The sequence below is a fragment of the Solanum stenotomum genome, chromosome 2, assembly GCF_019186545.1.
Source record: "Solanum stenotomum isolate F172 chromosome 2, ASM1918654v1, whole genome shotgun sequence".
Lineage (NCBI taxonomy): Eukaryota > Viridiplantae > Streptophyta > Magnoliopsida > Solanales > Solanaceae > Solanum > Solanum stenotomum.
In genome coordinates, this window is record NC_064283.1 from 3,501,284 (window position 1) to 3,523,069 (window position 21,786).

At 32.2% G+C, this 21,786-nt stretch overlaps 2 protein-coding genes across 2 annotated transcripts; both read left to right on the forward strand.

The window, feature by feature from the left end:
• Window positions 1–2,952: 2,952 nt before the first annotated feature.
• LOC125855476 (B3 domain-containing protein At5g42700-like) lies at window positions 2,953–6,532 on the forward strand. The gene is made up of 7 exons (XM_049535199.1): window positions 2,953–3,221; window positions 3,331–3,426; window positions 3,511–3,545; window positions 3,657–3,825; window positions 5,344–5,550; window positions 5,754–5,845; window positions 6,284–6,532. Exons 1-6 carry the CDS (start codon window positions 3,099–3,101, stop codon window positions 5,835–5,837), a joined length of 714 nt encoding a protein of 237 aa, XP_049391156.1. The 5' UTR covers window positions 2,953–3,098; the 3' UTR covers window positions 5,838–5,845; window positions 6,284–6,532.
• A 6,864-nt stretch (window positions 6,533–13,396) lies between these two features.
• Window positions 13,397–19,323, forward strand: LOC125855471 (probable protein phosphatase 2C 12). The gene is made up of 10 exons (XM_049535194.1): window positions 13,397–13,611; window positions 13,961–14,273; window positions 15,296–15,467; window positions 16,455–16,608; window positions 16,695–16,758; window positions 16,949–17,056; window positions 17,914–18,039; window positions 18,137–18,375; window positions 18,463–18,665; window positions 18,750–19,323. Exons 2-10 carry the CDS (start codon window positions 14,076–14,078, stop codon window positions 18,770–18,772), a joined length of 1,287 nt encoding a protein of 428 aa, XP_049391151.1. The 5' UTR covers window positions 13,397–13,611; window positions 13,961–14,075; the 3' UTR covers window positions 18,773–19,323.
• The last annotated feature ends 2,463 nt before the right edge of the window (window positions 19,324–21,786 follow it).

The following is a 21,786-nucleotide window of genomic DNA, read 5'->3' on the forward strand; positions in this document are numbered from 1 at the left end:
GTATAAATTTATATTTTTGCTTCAAGAATCAGAAGGGATTTCAAACAGTCACGAGGGAGGGTGACTTTATTTTTGAGCTGTATTTACTGTTTAGTGTTTTTGTGTTTCCCACCCCGTGTCCACTACCCACATTGGAGTCCGACTTATCCAGATTTGTGCATTGTAAGGATCCATCTCCAGCTATCCGCATTGGAGCCCGACTTATCCAGATTTGTGCATTGTAAGGATCCATTTCTGGAGATGCCGCTCCCAACGAGATTCTTTCTATAACACCCATGTTGGTACTGTGTTTACTCTTTAGCTACTACAACTTAAAGAGAATTTTTGAGGAAATATATCCTCTGGGCAACATAGTTTATCAGAAAATGAAAGCAAAACAGTATTTTCTCAAAGTAGAATAACGTTTGCTCATATTATCAATTCCATGCTCGGTTGACCATGTGTGTTTGCTCATATTATCAGTTCCATGATTGGTTGACCATGTAAATTTGTTCATATTGTTGGTTCCATAATATTCCATGCTCGGATTGATGATCAACATAAGTAAAATAGTAACGAAGATTATATAAAATGAGTCCAAATGAATATAAATGGACATTAATTCAACAAATGGTTAGTTGAAAGTGTGAATTTGCTCATAATAGGTTCAATGCTTGGGATGACGGTTAGCATAAATAGAATAATGTTGAAGATTTACTATATAAAATGGGTCTAAATGAATAAAAATGGACATTAATTCAACAAATGGTTGGTTGACCGTGTGAATTTGCTCATATTGTAGGTTCTATGCTTGAGCTGACGGTTAGCATAAATACAACAATGTTGAAGATTTACTATATAAAATGGGTCTAAATGAATAAAAATGGACATTAATTCAACAAATGGTTGGTTGACCGTGTGAATTTGCTCATATTGTAGGTACCATAATATTCCATGCTCAGATTGATGATCAACATATAAAATAATGATGAAGATTTACTATATAAAATGGGTCCAATGAATAAAAATGGACATTAATCCAACAAATGGTCGGTTGACCGTGTGAATTTGCTCTTCTATGCTCGGGTATAGAATAATGATGAAGATTTACTATAAAATGGGTCCAAATAAATAAAAATGGACATTAATTTAAACAAATGGTCAATTGACCGTGTTAATTTGCTCATATTATTGATTTTATATTCAAGTTGACGTTGAATATAAATAGTATAATAATGAAGATTTATTATATAAAATGGGTCCAAGTGAATAGAAATGGACATTAATCTAAACAAATGGTCAATTGACCGTGTTAATTTGCTCATATTATTGATTTTATATTCAAGTTGACTTTGAATATAAATAGAATAATAATGAAGATTAATTATATAAAATGGATCCAAGTGAATAGAAATGGACATTAATTGACATGACTCATTTCTTGATTCTACATTGTACCTCCCACTCACACAATATATAAGTTCATATAAACATATTTTATTCGTATTTACTTCCTTCGNATGCTTGGGATGACGGTTAGCATAAATAGAATAATGTTGGAGATTTACTATATAAAATGGGTCTAAATGAATAAAAATGGACATTAATTCAACAAATGGTTGGTTGACCGTGTGAATTTGCTCATATTGTAGGTTCTATGCTTGAGTTGACGGTTAGCATAAATAGAACAATGTTGAAGATTTACTATATAAAATGGGTCTAAATGAATAAAAATGGACATTAATTCAACAAATGGTTGGTTGACCGTGTGAATTTGCTTATATTGCAGGTACCATAATATTCCATGCTCAGATTGACGGTCAGCATATAAAATAATGATGAAGATTTACTATATAAAATGGGTCCAAATGAATAAAAATGGACATTAATCCAACAAATGGTCGGTTGACCATGTGAATTTGCTCTTCTATGCTCGGGTATAGAATAATGATGAAGATTTACTATAAAATGGGCCCAAATGAATAAAAATGGACATTAATTCAAACAAATGGTCAATTGATCGTGTGAATTTGCTCATATTATTAATTTTATATTCGAGTTGACGTTGAATATAAATAGAATAATAATGAAGATTTATTATATAAAATGGGTCCAAGTGAATAGAAATGGACATTACTTGACATGCCTCATTTCTTGATTCTACATTGTACCTCACACTCACACAATGTATAAGTTCATATAACCATATTTTATTCATATTTACTTCCTTCGTTTTGCCATCTTAAACATGTCCTGATACTTTTACGATTATAAAATTATGTCATTAAAGATAAAATGATAATTTTAGACTTAAATTGTATTTCAATATAAAAATGCATCTTTTTAGCATATTAAAAGGGAAATAGCATGAACAAAGGGAGTAGCGTTAAGTAAGATCACACAATGTTCACATCAAATTAATAGAGGCATGATATATATTTTAAAACACACAATTATCGCTTAACCATGGTTAGTTAACGCATATATTTACTTCATTTGATCATTGAAATTTGCCATATCAAGATTTAGGGTGTGTTCGATACGAATTTAAAAAAAAATCAATTTTTTTCACATTTAAATTTAGAGAAATCAAATTCCACAAATAATATTTCACATTAGCTATAACTTCACACCTTCCAACACACTTTGTCCTCACCCTCATCCCCAAAGCCCCAACCTACCCAACAACCACACATCCCACCATCACCACTCCATGTTTATCTAAATCATACATAAAACGTTTTTAATATACTCCCGAACACCAAAAGATAGGTAAGAAACTTAATTATTTTCCTAAAAAGTATTTTCGAATAAAACATGAACGGTGACACCCTAAAAGAAAAAAGATTTGAAATCACTAATTTGGCGGTTTGATTAGACATTGCCCAATAAGAAGTTAATTCCGTACACTAATACAGAGGATGTGTTGAGTGGGGGTGGGGAGGTACTGAAGTGGTATTCCAACGGTCGACTGTGCTCTACTTTCTATAAAAATGGAGTAAATTTTTTTATTGTACAAATATTCAGCTTCTGCTCAAAAGAACTCATTTTGTTTTCTTCCATCTCTTGTGTAAGATTTATTCGGAACATCTTTTGTTTTCATCAAATCGAAAAGAAAAATGGTGAAATATGAGGATTTGCGGAAGCAGAGATTGGAAGAAAACAAGAAAAGAATGGAAGAACTTAATCTTCCTCTGCTTACTCAAGCTCTCAAAAATTCAACTTCCCCCAAAACTACTCCTGTAAATTCATCTTCTTTAAGCGAAAAAAATAATAAAAATCCTTTCTTTTCTAGCATTTATCTCAAAAGATTAACTCATTTTTCTCTTTTTTGTTTATGGGTAATTATAGATGAAGAAAACAAAACCTCGGATTGTCGGAACAGAGCTAGTTGTTGTGCGAAGATCACCTCGTGTAGCTAAAAGCCCTGCTCCTGAATACAAAGAAGTAGTACATTTTATCCTTTTGTTTTTGTTTTCCCTCATTTTTGAGTAATTTTTTACAAATATTTATATGTATTTTGGAGTACAGGTGATTCATTATGAAAGAGTGATGATACCAAGAAGGTAACACTTTTTTTTTTTTTGTAACAAAAGATTTCATTTTTATTACTTTTCTTGAATCCATTGTTGCAGGTGAAAATGAAATAGCTTTATATTCACATTTGTTTTGTTTAGGTTGGCTACACCAACGAAGAGAGATAGGTTGTTTTTTGCGTATGCTTCGGATGAAGAAAGGGCTGCTTCAATAGAGAAAGCTGAGAAACTTGAAGCAAGTCTTGGATCAGACTATCCAATATTAGTTAGACCAATGCTTCCCTCTCATGTTTCTGGAGGTTTTTGGCTGGTGAGATATTCAATCTTATGTCTATTTTTGTCTAAGAAGTACGATAATTCAGTATTGAAATGAAATAGAGGTACACTTGATTGATAGTAGTCTTATATTTGCCCAAAAATTTTCATTGATTATAGTGCTCTTAAGAACTCAGTTTGCATTTCTGAGGAGTGTAAAATTATGGGCCAAATGAAAGTTCACACTTAGGGCTCGTTTGGTAGAGGGATAAGGATAACTAATCTCGGAATTAATTTTAGGACGAGTTTATCCCATGTTTGATTGAGATAAAGTCGGGTAATAACTTATCTTGGAATTAGTTATCCCGGGATTGTAGTGTTATTTTTTATTGTACATTGAGGGCTCGTTTGGTGTGAGGTATAATAACAAATAGTCTCGGGATTAAATTATAGTACCGCTTATTTTGTTGTTTGGTTGGCAAGTTCGGAATAACTTATCCCGGGATTAATAATTAGTACCGGGATAAGTTATCCCTCTCCTTGGGTGGTATAGTAATCCCGGGATAAGTTATCCCGGGATAAAATAGGTAAATGATAAAAATGTCTCTTTCAACCCTTTTGTTGTATCACTTTTTACATTAATGAAGGGCATTTTTGTAAACAAATAAATTGTTCTTAAAATTTATTATTTTGAATACAACAAACCAAACACTCAATAAAAAATAATCCCAACACAACTTATCTCATCATAACTAATCCCAACATAACTAATCCCAACATCACTTATCCCATCATAACTCATTTTCAAACCAAACGACCCCTGAAGGTGGATAACAATCCTCGAATTCCTAAATTATCCTAGGATAACTTGTTCTCAACCAAAGGAGCCCTTAGTGCACAAGGGAGTTAGCTCAGTTGGCAAGGGTCACATGTTCGAGTAATAACTTATCTTGGAATTAGTTATTCCGGGACTGTAGTGTTATTTTTTATTGCACATTGAAGGTGGATAACAATCCTCGGATTCCTAAATTATCCTAGGATAACTTGTTCTCAACCAAAGGAGCCCTTAGTGCACAAGGGAGTTAGCTCAGTTGGCAAGGGTCACATGTTCGAGTCCTATGCTGAGAGAACTAACTGTAGTATTTAAGTGGAGAAGGTAGAGGGGGACGGGGTCCGAGTTTTGGAAGTTGTGATTGGCCTAAAGGGTCAGCTCTGGACGGATTTATTAATCAAAAGAAGTTTAACTTCATAAAGTAGAAGTACGGCGCTTTGAGCTTTGGATGCAGGGTGCTATTGCCCAATGCCAACACAATGAGGAGCTTACTGTTGCTATCTTTTGAGGGCTTTGCATTCTTGTATGTAGTGATGATTAGGTTGTCAATTCTAAACACCTAGCAATTTGATCATTGTATTAGTTTAGAATGAAAAGATGGATGCTTAAATAGAGCGATATGGGCATTGAGGATCCATATTGCAGACCATTACTTGCTTAGGATTGTCCGTAGTAGTAGTAGTAGTTGTAATTGTTGTTGAGTGACGGCGGACACTAACTCATTTGCAACTCATGCTGCAGGGACTCCCATCTAATTTCTGCAGGAAGAACCTTCCAAGAAGAGATGACACTATCACCTTAATAGATGAAACGGGAGAAGAATGGCCAACTGTATACTTGGCTCAAAAATGTGGACTTAGTGGTGGATGGAAGAGGTTTGCTGTGGATCATGACTTGGCCGATGGGGATACAATCGTGTTCCATTTGATTCGTCCAACAAAATTTAAGGTAACCTTCTGAATAAGGATGTTTGAAAGCTTGTCATTGAACACCTTTAGCTCAAATTTCATGTTCAACAAAGTTGAGATGCAACATTGTTTCGAATTACAATGTTCCATTGACACGAGTGTGATGAAATCTCCACATTCATCATTTTGAGGCTCTTGCTTTGAAATTTTGGGCTAACTCTTTTTCTCTCCTTTGTTGTGTAGGCATATATCATAAGAGTAAACAATGCCAACGAGACTGTAAGTACTGAAATCTCAACCTCAACCTCAAGCAGTGAAGCCTTTTGAAAATCCAGGTACATATTACTTCTTATATATAGTATGAGTTTTTATTGAACTAACAATGAATAAAGATAACTTTTTTATTGGATTGAAGTTGTGATTTGCATAGAGATGTAACATAACAGTTACAACAATAACATACCAGTATAATCTCACAAGTGTAGTCTGAGTGTCGGAAGTCACAATTCTTGATAAATTCATGATTTTTATAATGATCCAACTTGCAATGTTGTGTTACAGCTAGTTGTATTATTATATAGCTGGAGACAAAAATGCAAGATGGGAAACATGATCACACATGTATGTTATTGCTATAGCTACTAGAGTTTAAACAACACCATGTCTTTTTGAGGGCCATTGTCCTTTAAATTTATGTCTATAACTATGTATAACTTGTTGTCATGACTGGCCATGTTTGTCTCTCTAACAAACAACTCTAATGACTTTTGCAGGAGAAGAGAATGTTGCTGCTACGCGTTATGTGGTTTCTCTGTCTCATATTTTGTCCGACATGTTTTTAGTAGATCAAAACAACAACATTGGAGGTGATTTTGATCTAGAAACAGGTCATTGGTAGATAGATGATTAGTTTAGTTCTTAGTAGATTAGTACATAAAATCCAGGAATGATAGTTTTGATGTTGCTCCTTTTGATGTTGCAAGTTGAACTTGTCCTCCAAAAAAATGCCAATTTTAAGCCTAGTTATTATGTTTTCGCATATACTTTCTCCATTGTTTAACATTGCACAACGGAAAAAGATCAGAAATGCTCTTAATTTTTCATTAAACACGCGACCTTTATTTTAAGGGCTATTTTGGTTGGGAACCCATAAAACCCATAAATATATTGGTTGGGGGGACATGAGGGCCTAATTTGGTTGTGAACTAATAAATGTGTTTAGTGACAACTTTGTAACCATAGAAACTTATATAATATACCTAGATATTTACGTCAAATTAAATAATCAAACCTTATATATAATATATATAGTATATGGTATATGTTTGGTGTAAGTTGCTTGTGAACATGTGGAGCCACATTCCACGCGGTTGCAACAGCTAATTAAGTTGTAAGAAGAAACAAATTACATAATAGGAAAATGAGAATATAAAAGTATTAAATTATTAAAATAATATTATGACCAAGACAAATCTAGGGTGTGAAATGATCATAGCAGCAAAAAATGTCCAGCTATCTATTCTAGAATCAATTGTTTCATTGTACTTTAACTTTAAATTAGCTATTCTGTTAATTCTTCTCCAAACATGAACAATCAATTTACAAATCTTTTTATGAATTGCTTCTTTCGCCTCTTTTGTTGTTACATAATTTGGTTACCGGAGCTCAAGCAGAGACACCTACATCAGAATCCATCATCTTAACATGAATTGCTTTAAGATTTTCAATATGATTTGTTGGGTAATTTGGATACCTGTTTGATTGCTACATTTGTTGTGTGTCTTTATAATAAAGAATCCAAGAAAATCAAATTTATAATTTAAAATAATGTAGTTACCTTTAATTTGCCTATTAAGAAGATTTGAAAGTTAATATATAAATAAAATAAAAATCTTAGATGGGTTGTACAACTTTTTAGAGATTTATTTGACTTTGTAACTCCGCTATAATATAAAAAAAAAAGGTCAAAAATATCTTTAAACTATTCGAAATATCTCATATTTACCCTTAAACTATATTTCGGCTCAAAACTACCCTTCCCGTCAAACTATTGGGTCAAAAATACCCTTCTTATTAACGGAAGTTGTTAAATGCCATGTGGATGCCACATTGCATGCCAATGCTAGTTACTCTTTTTTTCCACTGCCACATAGACTAAATCCCTAAATCCTAATTACTTTTTTTTTCCCTCATTTCATTATTTTCCAGAAACGATTTCACCCCTTCTCCCTCGTTGAAGTATGTTATTGAACAAGTAAACTTTATCATTGCTAACCAAAAAGCATTTAGGAACATTAACCGTGGAAGCAAATATTTGAACTTCATACAAAACATGTTGAGCACAAAACACACTACTCCAAATACAAAACCCCCCACTAGCTTGTTGTTTGTTAAAAACCAGCAGAGTTGGTCAATAGCTGGAAATAAACCAAGTAAAAAACTAATGAAGAAATAGAGAAACTAGAAATAAACTTCACAAAAGCTGGACATAAACTAAGTAAAGAACTAATGAAGAAATGCATTACCAAACATTAAGTAAAAACTGGAAATAAACATCACAAAATCTGGACAAAAACGAAACTTCAATGAGGAAGAAGGGGTGAAATCGTGTCCGGAAAATAATGAAATGAGGGGAAAAAAAAGAGTAACTAGGATTTAGGGATTTAGTTTATGTGGCAGTGGAAAAAAAGAGTAATTAGTATTGACATGCAATGTGGCATCCACATGGCATTTAACAACTTATGTTAATAAGAAGGGTACTTTTGACCCAATAATTTGACGGGAAGGGTAGTTTTGAGCCGAAATATAATTTAAGGGTATATATAAGCTATTTCGGATAGTTTAAATGTATTTTTGAGCCTTTTCCGTTTTTTAAACAGTGTCTATGAGTATACAATATAACATATAAGGTGAATTATTGACGAATTTTGTATATATGATATCCCAGTGGTGATGGATGCAAGGTCTTTTGTGATGGGTTTATCTAAATTTTGATTCTGAATATATGTAAAAATTCATTAAATTTTCAACAAAAACTATGATTTCAATAGTACAATAAGATCTTTTCATTGTTTTTATTTAATATAGGTGTAATTGAATTAGTTTTCCATAATTTAAAATATTTTTATAAACTTTGTTTACAATGAAATAAAAACTGGATTAATCAAAGCTTGAGATAAGTGAAGTTGACTGGTAATCCAATTTGACCCACTCTTGCCATAAAAATTAAGACGGTGATTTAATTAGTTTCATTAAATTGAACAATTAATCAAGGATCTATAGTTTGTGTACTATTAATTATTCTGGTATATTATTAATGGATACTATATATTTATTTATTCGGTACAACCGCCATGTCGCACGTTTGTTCCAGTTAATATGTTAGATTATAACGCTTCAAATTAATAATCCAAATATTCTTGTATTAGTGGTTATTTTTGTTTGTTTTAAAGTTATTTTTTGTTTTTATCCTGTGTGCTCGATATAATTTTTGGGGCTCCTATTAATTTTTCGCATACTTGAATTTCTTTCTTTTTAAAAAAAAATAAATCTAAACCATCTAATTAAAAATAGAAAATTGTATCCATCTAATCACGAAAGAAACAAAGAAAAATGAAACAAAAACATAACAAAAAGGAAGATAAAAAACCTATACAAAAATAAAATATGGTATTAATCATAATCGACATGTCTTGCCATGAAAATTTAATCAATAAACAAGCAAATAACAGATTAATTCAAGGCTGACGCTCTCAACAAGATTTTCTCCTTAGGGTTCGAATCTAAGACTTCTGATTAAGGCTAATGAAGCAGTCTTGCACGACAACATGAGTTGGTTATTTAGAAACACTTTTAATTTTTCTAATATAGTTTGATAAGTTATCAACAATGAAATGGTTCCATATTGATCTCTTTCATCTATTATATAGCTCTAATGATGATGATGGTTTAGTTGTTGCATTTATAGTATTGGTTTATGAATTGATTAAAGTTGTCGTAGTTGCAAATTGTGTGCTTTTTTTCAAATGATGATATACAATTACTTTTTAAACATTTGCCATGTCACGAGTCAAGTCATCATTCATCAAATATGTATAATATTCATGCAAATTAATCATAACTCAACGTCTTAATATACATCCGTATAATTGCTTTAATCAAACAAGCTATAAAATAGAATCCTAAACCAAGAAACACATGACAAAGAATAAGTATAACCCTTTTTTAAAAAATTCTAGTTTACGTCGTTACAACAATTAGAAATTAGAAATATATACTCTTTGGGTCATTTGGTTGAAAACAAGTTATTCCAGGATAAGTTAACCTAAAGTTAGTTATCTTGGGATAACTTATCCCACCATGTATACGAGATAACTTATCCCATCACTATGACATAAATGGTGGAATAAGTTATCTCAAACATGACAACCAAACAACATATTTTTTTTTAATCCCATCACTATTATCAAGACGGTGATTAGTAACTAGTCACTAGAATTGAGACACAACTCAACTCCTATTGAAAAATTTGAAATGTCTCACAACGTTCTGAATTTTTATGAGTCACTTTGAAATTTCCGATGAAATGAGGCGGGTAAACTTCACAATTGTACGTTGAGTATAAAAACTACTCATTTAGATAGATATCGTCTGATTGACAATTTTCTTAGAGTAATAACTAATAAGCTGCTAACACATAATATAAAAAGGTCTTTACATTATTCATGGTAATTCTATAAGTAAAATCCGAAGAAAATAGCATGTACGTATTCACAAACCTTACCTTAAGTTGCAAAGATAAAAATATTATTTCCGATAGGTAACGATTGGTGGAAACGCATGGGAGGTGCGCGTGGGGAAACGGAATAGTGAAAAGATTCACATGTGATTGACGCCGTGGATTTCGGGGGCCATTTGGAAGTCAAAAGCATTTGGTTGGAAGACAGACCGGAGAATATGAAAATGTTACCCCACATTTATCTATAATTACATTTTACTCCCCAAATTTTGTTTATTTTATTTTGTCAAATAATCTGACTATATCGTAATGATTTTGATTAATTTAACATTTTATGAATTATTAATATATATAATTTAATTTCTAAAAATTAAAAATAATAACTAGACTAAATGATTTGATAACAGTATTTTAACTCCGTTTTCACTTTAATTTATAAAGTTAAATTAGTTGACTTAGTATAGATATATTTGTTTACTTATAATTAAATAATATATATTTAGTTGATTTAATATAAACATAATATATAGTGCGAGTTCTTTTTCAAACTATTTATTAGTACGAGTCGTTAATCAAAGGCTTGTGATGAGCTATATAAGATTTCTTCATTATTAATTAAATATTTTGTATTTAAATTTTGAATATGAGACTTTATTTTAGATGAGAAGTACTTATTTTAATGAACTTATGTGATTCAAACGAAAATTAGTCGAATATTAATATTAATAATTAATAATTAAATAAAATAATGAAAAAATCTTAAATATAGCGCTCTACGTGCCAATCACTTACTCATTGGCCGACTCAAGTGATAAGTCGGCCTTTTCCATTTGATTAATGAAATAATAAAATAATCACCAAAGACCAATATTTATTGTCGTGATGACTGAGATCTTTTTATTCTTAATTAGAGGTTTAAATTAAGTTTTTTGAAAATGAAAAAAAATATGTTGGAAGCTTCGTGCTCATAAATTGAACTTAAGTTCGAATTTAGTTAAGTTTTTACATAAATATCAAATATCGAGCAGAAAAAATGAATTACCAAAGTGCCATTCTCTTATTTCTTTTTTATAATAATTTTATTTCTTAGAAGTCACATGTAAGGAGATCCTATTCAGAGTAAGTGCATAACAGAAAAGTTGTTGACAAGAAAGTCAGTCCAAAGTTTTAAATATACTTGCCTTCAATTTTTATTTATTTTTTTTTGGAATTATGTTACGCAATATAGTTTAGAAAAAGAATCTGTAATTTCACAATATTTTCAAGGAATTAAAGTATGTAAATAATAATTGAACATATAGTTAGTTGAAAAGTTGTAGTATGAGAAAAAAAAACATGAACCATACCTAATCATGCAATCTTTCTATTTCACGTTTTAAAAAAAAAAGGTGTGATAACGTCATATTTTCCTTTTAATTCTTTTAATTTTTTATTTGATATTTAATATTAGTATTTATTTGGAGGTATGAATTTGCGTAGAAAGGTTTAGATCATATATTTATATTAGAAAATTCATTAAAATATATAAATATTTAATTGTAAACTCATCAGTAAATTAAAACCAGTTATAGGTTCAATGAAATTAATTCCTAGGATGGTCAACTTGTGGAAATATACTACTAATTAATTCACCTTTATTTTTTTTACGACACACTCAAATTTGCCTTTTGATACATAAAATATATACAAGACATGTATTTGCTATGTTATATCATGCTTTAACATCCTCATAAGTTGGGTGCATGACTTCAATGATATGCTTAAAACACATAAATTTTAGATCTTAGCTCCATCATTCTATATTTATAATTTAAACTTCTTGACTTGGTTTTTTCTATGACGACCTATTCTTGCTCAATGCACTATTGATTATAAAGAAAAGTTCAATTTGTCAATAACATCCAAGGACCAAGATATTGATTGATTATATTCAAAAAGTATTTGATTAAGACTTAGCCATTTCTTAAGATTTCTCTTGTATTATAATTGATGTGAATATTGAATTATTATAATTTATTAATTTATATAAGTGGGATATATGTATTTCTCTCTCTTTTTTCTTTAAAAAAATAAGAAGAGATAATATCAAATTGGATAGAGTGGAATGAAGGAATAACTTTTTATCCAACTCCTTTTTGAATTGTAAGAATTGGAATAGGTTCAAATTTTGCTCTAAAAAGAACAAAGACCTTTGAGAATGCAAAATGACAAATTTTGTGGATTCAATTCTTATTGTCCCCATCCTTCTTCTATTCTTTTATAATTTTATGTAATAAAAGATTAAATCTTTTCCATGTTATTAAGCAAACTCTTTTAGAAAAGATTTTAAAATTAAGTTTTCTAAGAAAAAAAAATACTTAGAGCGATTTGCTTAAATGTAGAAACTCTTTTCAGAACATTACAAAATTATTTACTTAAATATAGAAACTCTTTTTGAGACGTTACAAAACTTGTTAAAAATAATATTTTACACTATTTTAACGGGTCACCTTAATTTTTTTTACATTAATTAATAACACAATAAATACAAAGCATATACTGATTTACAATGCTGTTTTCATTTTCATTTAATAAAAGTGATCTGTTATTTTTTCTTTTGCCTCTTAAATATCATGCACTTATTAAAGTGAGTATCAAGTTTACTCTTAAACTATTAAAGTGATAATTATTTTCAAATATTTTTTAAAGTTAAATTGACTAATAATTTAAGAAAAACAAAAGAGAATTACTAGAATAATAAGCATCTCTACCTTTAAATTTACGATAGCGGGTTTAAGTCATAAATGAAGTAAAAAGTAACTTAGTAATTACTCACTCTATCACAATTTATATGATATTGTTTGATTGCATACATAATTTAATAGATATGAGAAAATTTGATAATATCCAAAACTACTCTAAAATAATAAATTTGTTGTCCTTTTTTGATTTGTCAAAATGGACAACTAAATAGGGACAACCAAAAAAGGAAATATGGACAAGTAAATAGGGACGGAGGGAGTAGTTTTCTTCTCCCGAAAGAGAAAAAGAGAAAAAGAAAACGCGCCAAGTTGCGCAATTTAGCAGAAAGGGCGTAGGATAAGGTAATTAACAGCTCATATATTCCAGCTTTTTATTTTATTTTATTTTATTTTAGTGTTAACGCCGAACCAAATAAGGGATGCGTTTCTCGGACATTGTCAGCACATGTTATTTACATCTAAATATGCAACAAAACAAATCACCATTTCTTCAAATCTATACACAAATAGCATCTTCTTCTTCTTTTTTCCAAAACCCAAATTCTTCAAACAAAAAATAACACCAAAAACTCCATTTTTTATGTGCAACATTGACAATAACATTTTTTTTTCGTGTTCAAAGGTAAATTAAAATTAAAACAGTATTGTATATGCACTACAATGGATTTTATTTTTTTTGCAGAATTTGAAATGTGGGGATCTGTGTTTCTCGATGATCCAAATTCTAAGATATTTTGTTTTTTTTTCTTCTCATTTTTATCCGTGTAAAAAATACATTTTATTTTTTGCTATTTATGAATTTGGAATGTGGGTTTTTTGATTTGTTAGTGAGAAGATCTTTGATTGTATTAGAAATGTTTTACTTTTTTGTATGAATGGAAGAAATTTATTTTTGTATGATCGTGTATTTGATTAGATTTTGTGTTTTTTTTTTTAAAGATGTATTGATTTGGGTGTTTTAATTTGTATAGGTAATTGTTGGATTTGCGTTGACTGATTGTGCTTACAGCCAATGAAAGAGGATTAGTTATATTTTGTTTGGAGAAGAAGATACAATTTTTTTGTGATTTGGAAAGGGACCAAATTATGTTGTCTAAGGGTGAACATCAGACAGTCCCATTATCTGTGTTGTTGAAGCGTGAATTGGCCAATGAGAAGATTGAAAGTCCGGAGCTTTCTCATGGTCAAGCTAGTCAGAGCAAAAAAGGCGAAGATTTTACGTTTGTCAAGACAGAATGCCAAAGAGTTTTGGGTGATGGAGTAGCTACATATTCTGTTTTTGGAGTAAGATTTTTCAGAAAAATGTTTCATTTATATGCTAATGTTGTAATTCCTGCTTGTATATGTCTATATGTGTTTGATATTTGTTATTGTTGGATTATTAGATAGATTTATTGTTTGAGAAGGATAGTTTTGACTTTGTTGGATTGTGTAAGATGCAAGTCGAGAACTCTTTGTTTGTTCCGATTATCATTGACAAGGAACTGCTAACTCATTTGTTCAAATGCAACATCTAGTAAGTAGAGGTGTATATTGAGGTTGTTTCATTGCAAAAGTTTGATTGCCCCATTTGGTTAGGCTATTTAGTGATGGAGATAAAAGTGGAACTTAAGGTGTGGGATGGTGTACTGATAGCTCTTGTGTGGGTTGTATGGAAGGAGAGAAATAGGAGAGGCGTTTGAAGGGATAGAAATATGATTTTGTAAATCTAAAGGAATAATCGTATATCTTTAGTTTCCTTTTTGTGCACCCATGAGGTCCTGATGGTATAGGTGATTGAGTGTCCTCAGTAGAATCATGATTTTGCAGAGATTCTCTAGTTTTTGGTATTTGAAACTAGTTAATACAATATTATGTAGCAGTGATGCAACTCTGGTTACAGACTAACCTGCTGTTTGTTGTCTAGTATTGGATGTCTTGTGAATTTGGTCGACTTATTGAAGTATAATGGCATCTCTGATTGTTCGATCTGTGCCATTGGTTATGTTTTTGACTTGTAGAACTTATAAGATATAGTTTCCATCTTTGCGTTTATAAATTGTTGGTCTTGCATCCTTCCGTAATCACATTGTTATATTTTCTACTCTATGCAGAATTAGCTTTTAAGTTTTATCTTTTTCCTTTTCTCATTTTCATTTCTTCAACTTTAATGTTTTTTCCAAATAAAGAATTTCTGTGTTGAACACTACCTAACATCTCTGTTGACCGGGAAATTCTGTTTAAGATGTTAAATTTCAATAATCGCACTTACCATGTCCTTTCTTAAATAACGTCTGTCTAATAGTTGTGATCTCCCATCTTTGCAGTTATTTGATGGGCACAATGGGTCAGCGGCCGCTATATATTCTAAAGAAAATCTCTTGCAGAATGTCTTGAGTGCTATTCCTCCTGATCTTAGTAGAGATGAATGGGTTGCAGCACTGCCTAGAGCTTTGGTTGCAGGATTTGTCAAAACGGATAAAGATTTCCAAGAAAAAGGTATGAGTATTGTTTCTTCATTAATTTCTGGAAACAAGATATTGCAGTTTGGTGTGTATAACGAGAGCCAGTGAGTGAATTATATTCAAAGTGGAGAAGTAATTCCTGATGCCCCTGTTGATTTTTTGTTGTGAATTACCTGAACCCTAAGTTGCCCGGATCCTTCACTTTCGGTGTCGCGCCCATGGGTGTGGGTATGGAATACTTACTGGATTTGTTCAACCGGTTTTAGGTACTTTGGTCAAAATTGACGGATATATTCCGGGATAAATATAATGGTTTATGTAATCAAATCGTGTGCCAAGGTGAAATTGAAGAAAATGGAGTACCTTGTGTATAGAAATTTCTATATCAGTCCATTTCCTTATATCACCTTCTGGGAATCTCCTCTTGATCAATATTTTCTCCTCGGAATACCTTGTAAATTTTCCTCATAATGTCTCATAATTTAGACATATAACTCTATTTTTAGATATTTTGAATTATTTTCCGAATTCCCGCACCCGTATCCGTATCTAGATCTGTATCCTTGAGTCTTAAAATTTGGATCGTGAAGGATCCGAGCTCTATATCCGCACCCGATTCTGATCAACTTAGCCTGAACTCATTGAAGGATGCAGCGAAAATGCTTTGACGTCCTTACATTATTATGCCATGAAATGTAGATAATCAAGGAAACCTTGTAATTTTGGTTATGTGCTGGTATTAGGCTTGCTTGATCAAACATGGCACATAAGGCATGTGATATTTCATTTGTTGATGCAAGACTTGTTATTACTTCGGGGCTTCTGAATTTGTATTTGCTTCCGATGATATTATACATGTTTCCTTCAGCTCTTGGCCTCTTGCTATATGCTTTTTTTCCCTTCTGGCTTGGCTTCAAATATTAATATCTCCGGTATAGTTGACTTTTCTCAAAGAAGAACAATCTAATTGTCTGCTACTATACTATGCATTTCCTGACATTGTATTGTGTTAAACTTGCAGCAAAAACCTCAGGGACAACAGTCACGTTTGTCATAATTGAAGGATGGGTTGTAACAGTTGCATCAGTTGGCGATTCTCGATGCATACTTGAATCTGCTGAAGGCGGAATTTATTATCTATCAGCCGATCATAGGCTTGATTGCAATGAAGAGGAGTAAGATTAATGCCTTTAGCCAATTAATTAGTATGCTTTCACCTCTTGCATTAAGGTATTGATTGTTTTTGTTTTCAATTGAATAGGAGGGAACGTATAACAGCCTGTGGTGGAGAAGTTGGTCGGCTTAATGCTGGTGGCGGTACAGAGGTATGTTGGTGGTCTTGTTACATATGCTCTCTGGTTTTAAAACATTACTGCACCCTACCCCACCCCACACACATACATTCTTGTTGTCTTTTTCGTTTTCATTTCGCCAACTTCCTTCTTTGGGAAGAAGTTTCAGAAAGTGGGTTAGCTTTGTGCTTTATGTCTTACCAGTGATTTAAATTTATTTCAGATTGGTCCTTTGAGATGTTGGCCTGGTGGACTCTGCCTCTCGAGATCCATTGGAGATATGGATGTTGGCGAATATATAGTTCCTGTACCCTATGTGAAGCAAGTAAAGGTTGGTGTACCATGTATTGTGCTTTGCTTTTATGTGCTTGATCTCATTGCTCTTCATTTCCCTTGTGTATCTGCAACGACGTGTAGCTCAAGTTAACTTGAAAAGACTCTACTTCTTCCCTGTATTCTATAGTGATTGTCAAATTTGGGATATGGATATTGGATAGTATAGTTTGACTTGCGGTTCTACTCTAAAGCATTTAATATTTCTTGATTGAATGTCAACAAATATTGTGCTTGACGGTGAGGTGGACTCTAGTCAGGATTGCTCTTCGTCTTTAGTTTTTCCCTTAAATGATTTCCATAGTGTAGTGGTTTTGCAATTATTTTATTTTTTTGTTGCTTTGGATGCTTGTTTGACGATAGACAATTACTATAAGCCTTTTAATCCAGTCTTGATTGGTGCAAATATTGGGGGAGAAAGTGTATTGGTTCCTGATTTAGTTTGTCTGTCCCTGAAATCTTTTTTTGTATGTTTGCATTGAAGTATAAAGTCAGAAAATTACCATCATTAGGTTGGCATCAATGAGATCATCCCTTTTCAAGAACTCAATGTGATTGTGCGAGGTGGTGGGGTGGGTGGGGGAGATAGATTTCATACTACTTGTGGTTGCTGGATCTTAGCATGAAGAAATGTAAGGCGATATAATGAGCTATGCCTAGAAACCCCCGAACATTGTGGACCTGATTCTTTTCTTCAGATAAAGAAAGAATTTTATTTTTCATTTGTATGTTCCTATAATCTAGAATGACAACTTTAGATGGGCCTGATTGCTGGTGTTGTATTTGCCCAAGCTCTTTTTTTCCCCTTATTGAATGTCATATCTGTTCTAAAAAATTCTAAATATTTGTCAACAGCTAACACCAGCTGGTGGAAGGCTAGTAATAGCAAGTGATGGCGTCTGGGATGCTTTGTCTGCTGAATCGGCTATTGAATGTAGTCGTGGAATGCCTGCAGATGCTGCAGCTTCTCAAATTGTTAAAGTATGATCATTACGTGATATCTTATTGATTTATTATGATATTATTTCCTTGATTAATTTTGCTTCTATCTAGTCTTAACTCTTCCTCCAATTTGCAGGACGCCGTACAGCCAAAAGGGATTCGAGATGATACAACCTGTATTGTGGTCGATATACAGCTCCCAGAAAAATCAAATCCTCCTCCGCCACCACCACCCAAAAGGTCAGGAAAAGGAGTATTCAAGTCTATGTTTCGCAAGAAGACTTCCGAGTCATCTTCTAATATTCAGAAAGATTTTTGTGAACCGGATGTTGTGGAAGAACTATTTGAGGAAGGATCCGCATCACTTTCAGACAGGTTTTGTCTCATGCCAAGTGTGTCCCATTTCAGTTATTGCAATGTCTCAGATCTCGTGTTATATTTGCTTTCTTCCCATAATTGCAGGTTAGACGCAAAATATCCAGTCTGCAACATGTTTAAGTTATTCATATGTGCCGTCTGTCAAGTAGAGATAAAGCCCGGACAAGGTGTTTCAATACATGCTGGCTCCTCGAATACAAGAAGTTCACGTCCATGGGACGGCCCTTTCCTTTGCTCAAGCTGCCAAGAGAAGAAAGAAGCTATGGAAGGACGGAGACCTTTTGGAGGTCAGTTGCCTCACTCTCTGTAGCCACGCTGCACTCATTTGCCTTGAAATATATCGATAACCCTTACTTTACTATTTGCTGCAGATGGAAGATACAGTAGTGAGTGACTAGTTAAGCAAATATGCAATACTAACGACTGCTTCATAGACGATTTACAATTGGGAGGTATGCCATCGTTGTCCTAATGGTTCATTCTGTTTCAGTAAACAAACAACGCGAAATGGCTTCTGTGACTTGTGAAATACATGCATTAGTACTTCTAGTTTGCCTCCTCTAGCTCAGAAATTGGAGCTCTGAACTGCATAGTACATAGTTGGGCCATTTCTAAAAAAAGGTTCACATTTGGAATATGTTTAAGGATATCTTAATTCAAGGCCTTATTAAAGAATATCAGAGATAATATCTATGATTATGTTCAAATGTACACTAAAATAGTGAATTAATGGCATGGCAACGATCGCCAATTTTTCGTTGTAACATCATTAGTTAGTAAAGTTTGATTAAGATTCTTTTGAGTCTTGTTTTTGTTTTCCTCTTTGCCCTCCTCTACCAGGAGAAACTTGCTGATCATACTCTTATTAAATTAATTCTTGTATTATACATTAATCACTCCCTTCTCAAGCAAGAAGTGCAAGCATTGGAAACTGGCACGTATTTCGTATATTTGGATTATTTTTACTGTATTTCATATGACGATGATATGAAATGAACTTAAATTAAGAAGTGTGGATTCATATGGACGTTGTTTTCAATATTTGTCTGATTGATTTATCATATTAATGTTGAAAGTATCAATATACAGCATATCCTTGCATTCTTTTGCCGACTTTTATTTTAAAATTTCTGGAATTTTACACAAAATTTTAGGCATGTAAATGTAAATTCTGGACTTGCAATGATGTGACAATGTACCAAAAAATTGGAGTATTGGAAAGCAACAACACAAATGAGATCTTCTTGGTCTGGAATTGTTCTTTCCTTTGTCAAATCACATTCTTTCATCTGAAAAAACCAGAAAAAAAATTATTTGTGATTTCTTTGTGAGGAGCCATTAATAGTTGCTATAGTGTACACTCTCCTATCATATACTATACAAAACAATGATAGGACATAATTAAGTTGATAAAAATGTCCTCTTTCTAGCGGATTTAACCTTAACATGGCATCAGAGAGAGTGAGACATATGATTCTTTATTTATCTTGTGTTGGACCGTATATTATGTTGTCTACGTCTTATCTAGGCATTGGATTTGCTATGTATGGACCAGAGGAGGATGTAACTAATAACCAACAGGTTCAGCTGCACTCGGTATTTTCAGCGTTGAACTTAAATATGCGTGTTTGTGGAAACACACTCAAAAAGCCTTCAATTCTAGATTTGTCAAGTTTAAATTTTGAATCGGCACTTTAGGAAATGACATAGAGAAACAAACATGGTATAAAACAAAGAGTTGATGGTCAAAGCACAAATAATATCCTTAGTGGAAAAACTTTCTTTTTCTTGTTTTGCGCACTAAGCAACTTGAAACCTACATGCCCTTCTTCTTTTTTTCCCTTTCTCAAAAGACTATGAATTATAGGATGTCAAGACAAGAAACAAGTAAACATCTCTTATCTTTAGCTTAGAATATATGAGTATATGATGAATAATTATATTATATACATAAAATATGAGTGGTTAATTTTGGTGGAGAAAAAGAGTATGGCCACTCAAATAATGGCTCTATGATTGAGATGTTGACCTTAACTAAGTAGCCAAAATTCTTCTTGTGGTCTAACCATGTTCTCAAAAATGGACCACTTGGTACACGTGTGTTTGGCACCACCAACCCCCCACCCCCAACTCCAACCCTTACCTAATTGTTCTATATTTTTTTTCCCACTTTGAAGTTCCGACTAAATTCGTATCGACATTGTATGATCTATTTGGGTGACACTCTCAATAGGATTTTTTTTAGGACTCGAACCCAAGTCCTCTGATTAAGAGCGAAATAGTCTCACCACCGCACCACAACCCATGGTTCTATAACTCTCTTACTACAACTTTCCTATGTTCTTTTTGGTCTTTCCTTAACTCCCATCTTTAATTTTAATGCACTTTACTTTTATTTCAACTGCTATCTTTTAAACACTTTGTAGCATATTATGCTCCACTTATCTTTTCATATAAAGCATTTACCTTCTTTAGAAAGAATCAATGAGATTTATGGAGTAGTTATTTGGTATTAAATGAGGTTTTTTTTGGTTGATTTATGCAAATGTTACTTTATTAAGTTATCATGTAAACTTTATCGTATTTTTAGAAGTACGACAAATATAGTCCTTGGGAAATTATACTTTTGAACATCGTTATACTTAAGAATTAATATTAATTCACATATTATTCAACTTCACAGACAAACATTAGATTGTCGTTTGTTGTTTAGCTCTAAGTTACAAAATGTTAGATCATGGTCTAATCGTCTTATTGTTCTTCCATAAGATTTTCAGTTTGTTCAAAATAGATATTTAAATCAAGATCTTACTGGTTATCGAAAAAAAAGATGTTAGTGGACACAACATATGGGGCCAATAAGATGAGGCATAACATGCAACCCTTACGTGCATTAACTATATGGTGTTTTGTTCAATTCGTCTAGATAGATTGAACCTTTTGAAGTATATACTATAGTATCCATTAATGTTAGCAACACATTTTTCTTTTTTTCTTTTTTTGTTTGTTAGGCAAAATTTCAAGTTCAAAGGTGAACCAAGAAGCTCTAAAAAGTCACAGATTTAAATGTCATTCGAGTTGTCTTTTGAAAATAGATTATGACATTTTTGGTAGGGACATTAAATATGAATAAATCATTTGCATTTAATATTATTGATTGGCATTACTGAGACAAAATATCTACTCGTATCTAAATTTGTACATAGAATAAGTGTGCGTACTATACATATAGAGAGTGACGTATAATTATAATAATAATATTCAATATAATGCCACCTAACTTGTCTATCATTATATTGAATCCTTTCACGGGTTCTCACCATTTTATTTTTCCCAACAATCTTGCTAAAGATTTTTTATTATTATTAATTACACTCCGTTTGAATGGTTCTAATCGTATACTTGTAG

Coding starts and splice junctions, on each gene's coding strand:
- LOC125855476 (XM_049535199.1), top strand. CDS start 3,099: ATGGTGAAATATGAGGATTTGCGGAAGCAGAGATTGGAAGAAAACAAG. Junction 3,427..3,510: donor CTGCTCCTGAATACAAAGAA/GTAGTACATTTT, acceptor TTTGGAGTACAG/GTGATTCATTATGAAAGAGT. Junction 3,546..3,656: donor AGAGTGATGATACCAAGAAG/GTAACACTTTTT, acceptor TGTTTTGTTTAG/GTTGGCTACACCAACGAAGA.
- LOC125855471 (XM_049535194.1), top strand. CDS start 14,076: ATGTTGTCTAAGGGTGAACATCAGACAGTCCCATTATCTGTGTTGTTG. Junction 16,609..16,694: donor CTTGATTGCAATGAAGAGGA/GTAAGATTAATG, acceptor TCAATTGAATAG/GAGGGAACGTATAACAGCCT. Junction 18,040..18,136: donor CAGCTTCTCAAATTGTTAAA/GTATGATCATTA, acceptor TCCAATTTGCAG/GACGCCGTACAGCCAAAAGG.